A 3044-nucleotide genomic window follows, 5' to 3' on the forward strand; every position below is an offset into this window, starting at 1 on the left:
CCAACTCAAAAAAAAAAAAAACCCCAGCACTTTGGGAGGCCGAGGTGAGTGGATTGCCTGAGCCCGTGGGTTGGAGACATACCTGGGCAACTTGGCAAGACCTTGTCTCTACAATAAATTAAAAAAAAAAACTAGCCGGGCATGGTAGCGCACACCTGTAGTTCCAACTACTTGGAAGGCTGAGTGGAAGGGTCGCCGGAGCCCAGCAGGTTGAGGCTGTGGTGACCAGGAGTGGCCACTGCACTCCAGTCTGGGCGACAGAGTGAGACTCTAACTCAAAGAAAAAAAAAAAGAAGAAGAAACGACTTCTTAATTTTAAGTCTCTCCCATGGTAGGGCTCAAACTTTCAACAAAAAAAAACAGAATAAATGCAGAAAATAGAAGAGTTCTAGAAGGTTGGGCACAGTGGCTCAAGCCTGTGATCCCAGCACTATGGGAGGCCAAGGTGAGGGAACTGGCTGAGCTCAGAGGTTCGAGACCAGCCTGTGCAACTTGCTGAGACCTTGTCTCTACAATAAATCAAAAAATAAGCTGGGCATGGTAGTGCGCGCCTGTTGTTCCAGCTACTTGGAAGGCTGAGGCGAAGGATCGCCTGAGCCCAGCAGGTCGGGGCTGTGGTGGCTGTGAGCATGCCACTGCACTCTAGCCTGGGCGACAGAGTGAGACTCCGACTCGAAAAAACTCAAAACAAAATAGAAGATTCTTCTATCCCTCCAAATTGTTTAAAAACACACTCACTTCATTTAATGTAATGGCTTTCCTGAGTTTATTTCATCATAAACTTACCGTACTGTTGTCTTTCTTTTGTGTTCCCCAAGTACTTACATAAGCCCGGCCATGTTATTTGCTATTATGCTGCTGGCTTGAGGATTCTGAGCTTAAGAATTTTCATAGCTGTTCTGCCCCTGGCACTCATTTCCCCTTTTTCTGGAAATAGCAATGGGCGAAACCATTCTGTTCCATGCTCTGAAGTGAGCACAGGACCCTGGCCAGTCAGAACCTTCTTTCCTCTGGCTATAGTGGCCGTGGTGCAGGGATGGGTCATCAACAAAGCCCAGGCTGGAATGGCTGGTACTGCAACTCTGCCAGTAGCTATAAGGAAAGTGGCACTCGCTATAGAGCTGCCAGGGCCACTCTGCCACCAAAAGGGGAGGCTCAGAACAAATCACAAGATGACAAATCACAAGAAGAAAAAAGCAGGCTGGGCGCAGTGGCTCACACCTGTCATCCCAGCACTTTGGAAAGTGGAAGCAAGAGGATTGCCCGAGCCCAGGGATTCAAGCCTGAGCAACTTGGCAAGATCTCATCTCTACAATAAATAAAAAAATTAGCCGGGCATGGTGGCACATGCCTGTATTCCAGCTACTTGGAAGGCTGAGGCAGAAGGATCACCTGAGCCCAGCAGGTAGAGGCTGTGATAGCCGTAAACAAGCCACTGCACTCCAGCCTTCCAGCCTGAGCTACAGAGTGAGACCTCAACTCAAAAAAGGGAAGGAAGGACAGGGCACAGCAAAGCCAGGAAGGTGAGGAAGAATGTCTGACAACATTGTTTCAACATCCGTATCCTGATGTTTTTGAGATAATTCTTTAGGAAAGAAATTAACTTTTTGGCTCAAACCAAAAAGTTTCTAAGACTCTTAGAAAAGTGAGTTCAGTCACTGTCACTCACAGTCACAGGAGTCCTAACAAACACATCCAGTAGTCAGCGTGACCCCCTAGAGGACTATTTTCCTTAAGATCAACGCCCCTCCTCCCTGTTAGCTACTCATGCAACTCGCAACTCCTTCGATCAACAGTCACATGATAGGCAGGCACTCAAAAGACAGTAATGGAACCATTGATTTGAAGAGCTATTAACATTTTAAACTGAAGATAGATTATGACATCATTTCAAGCTCCCAAGCATTTCAGAAAATGACTTACCCAAAGAGAATTGTAACTCCTCCTGAGACAAACATTCCTGCTACAAACATAAATTTTGCTCCAATATGTACAAGCTATAAAAAATGTCAAAGAAGAGGAGTAAATTGATGACTTCTACAAGTCTATATTGACACAAACAAATCTTCTGTATTAGAAAATATAGGATTGGGAGAAGACACATACAGTTAATATAATTCATTAACGGAGTGCCAATGCATCTTTAATGAAGTGCCCAAACACGTTGGGCAGAAACATGGAAGGCGTTAAAAATCAATCAACCCTAAGGAGGGAACTGTGAACAGTTGCACAATTTATAAGACTTTAACAGTGGTTATTTCTGTAGCAATGCAAATTCTGAACTAGTACATTAGAATAACCCTCTATGGATAATTTTTTAAAATCAAAATGTTCATCTAAACTTTAATACTTACATAATTTCCAAATACCAACGATGTCAGCAAGTGAAACAAAGCATAACATCCAAAGATCATCCCAATGGTAGTATTGCTGGCTCCCTTCTTTTCAGCCTTTAAAGAAACAGAAATGGCAACAAAGTTTGAAAGAAAAATTAGCATCGTATGAGAAAATGGAAATATTAGATCAGAGCATCATCTTTTTGTGACCTTTATCTGTACAGCCATTTCAAAGATTATTATTTTGAAATAAATGGGGGGGAGGGAAACCAGTTTAAATAGTAAAACCTAGTCTCTGTCATAAAAATAATTCACTCATAATGTCTACAAAGAATTGCTAGCTTTAGCTGGCAAAAGTTTGGATTAGGGATTATAAACAAACACCACAAACCTTGGATGAGGAAATTTGGGCTCTATTTCACAGTCACAGGAATAAGGAAACAGCTGATTTAGATATACTTCCTTTCTGGTGTCCCATTTAGTTATAGAAAACAAACAAGAAAAATGTGCCAGTCAAAAAACCCCAAAATAGGAAGTTCCATGAGTTTGCACATAGGCCATACCAGGCTCGTTCAGTCTGGCTCTCTGTTTCTGGCATTAATACCAATTACCTGGCAGTTTAGTGAAGACAACTTTCCTTCCCGACATCAACACAGGTGAAAGATGCTCTCCTGACATTCTTTTTTTTTTTTTTTTTTTTGGTTGGGG

The 3044-nt window shown here is 42.6% G+C and overlaps 1 protein-coding gene across 1 annotated transcript in view; it reads right to left on the reverse strand.

The window, feature by feature from the left end:
- The window catches only part of SLC18B1 (solute carrier family 18 member B1), a 34359-nt gene that overhangs the window by 23149 nt on the left and 8166 nt on the right, over positions 1–3044 (reverse strand). The window contains exons 3-4 of the mRNA XM_021712629.1: positions 2355–2450; positions 1924–1997 (exon numbers count right to left, since the gene is read on the reverse strand). Coding sequence (XP_021568304.1) covers positions 1924–1997; positions 2355–2450 — 170 coding nt within the window. The remainder of the gene's footprint in view (positions 1–1923; positions 1998–2354; positions 2451–3044) is intronic.

This window comes from Carlito syrichta, unplaced genomic scaffold (assembly GCF_000164805.1).
Source record: "Carlito syrichta isolate Samal-C Ts95f unplaced genomic scaffold, Tarsius_syrichta-2.0.1 Scaffold303504, whole genome shotgun sequence".
Taxonomy (NCBI): Eukaryota; Metazoa; Chordata; class Mammalia; order Primates; family Tarsiidae; genus Carlito; species Carlito syrichta.